Here is a 1061-nt window from a genome sequence, read left to right as displayed (position 1 = left end):
CGCCCCCCCCGCACTGGACCGCCGGGGGTTTGCACACGCCCCACCCCAAGGTCCTCCCCCCCGGGCCTGCATCCCCCACCGCGCCCCTTGCACCCCGCACCAGCCGGTCCTTTTCCAGCACGAAGACGCTGGCCGTCTTGTCGAAGGAGCCGGACGCGAGGCGACGGCCGCAGCAGCTCCAGGCCACCGAGTGCACCTTGGCGCCGTGCGCCGGGAACTCGCGGCTACGCGTGTTGGCGCGGAACAGCTCCTGCATCGCCAACACGTACGGGGACAGCGCCATGGCGGCGGGCACCGCTTCCGGGTCACCCGCACCGCTTCCGGGGCGCCGCCCACCCGCCCGCGTCCGGGTCGCTCACCACCCAGTTCCGGGGAAAATGGCGGCACGTGCGGGGCGACTTCCAGTTCCGCCCCGCACAGGCCTGGCAAGTAGCCGGGGTGCTCCAGCGCGGGGACTTGGTTCCCGGTCGCCGGGCAGAACCCAGGGAAATAAAAGCTCCTTCCCCGCGATGCCCGTGTGCCCCGAGAAGGGCGCTTGTGCCTGGAAGCTTGCCAAGAACTTTTCTAACTATTTAATTGCACTCATAAAAGATCTCCCACCTACCCGGAGACCCTTGTCTGCCTCCTTGCGAGCATCCGACCAGGAGGAGCCGCGCAGGCTGCACGGGGGAAGCGTCCGGATCCCCTGGCTGGACCCGGGGATGCTGGGGGAGGCCGCGCTGCAGCGGGTGCCCTGGATGTTTATGGGGGTTAGGTGCAGGGACCACCCACCCCGTGTGCCTCCTGGCCACTGGAGGAAGGAGCAGCAGTGCTGCTAGGCCTTAAATACAGAAGCTCAAAATGATCCTATGTGCTGCAAAACTCCCCTCACTGAGCAAATAGGTGGATAAGCATGTAAATAAATCTTGTTTATAGTTTCACAGTTGGTAGGGTCAGAAGGGACCTGAGTAGATCATCTAGTCTGACCCCCTGCCATGGCAGGAAAGATTACTGGGGTCAAACAACCCCAGCAAGGTGTTCATCTAACCTCCTCTTAAAGACCCCCAGGGTAGGAGCCAGCA

General features: G+C 63.7%; 1 protein-coding gene across 1 annotated transcript in view; it reads right to left on the bottom strand.

The window, feature by feature from the left end:
* The window catches only part of THOC3 (THO complex 3), a 4621-nt gene extending 4229 nt beyond the window's left edge, over positions 1-392 (bottom strand). Inside the window, exon 1 of the mRNA XM_019506063.1 lies at positions 101-392. Coding sequence (XP_019361608.1) covers positions 101-283 — 183 coding nt within the window. The 5' untranslated portion in view covers positions 284-392. The remainder of the gene's footprint in view (positions 1-100) is intronic.
* Between the last annotated feature and the right edge of the window lie 669 nt (positions 393-1061).

This window comes from Gavialis gangeticus, unplaced genomic scaffold (genome assembly GCF_001723915.1).
Source record: "Gavialis gangeticus isolate Ggan-Ray unplaced genomic scaffold, GavGan_comp1, whole genome shotgun sequence".
Lineage (NCBI taxonomy): Eukaryota > Metazoa > Chordata > Crocodylia > Gavialidae > Gavialis > Gavialis gangeticus.
This window is presented reverse-complemented; position numbering and strand designations above follow the sequence as displayed.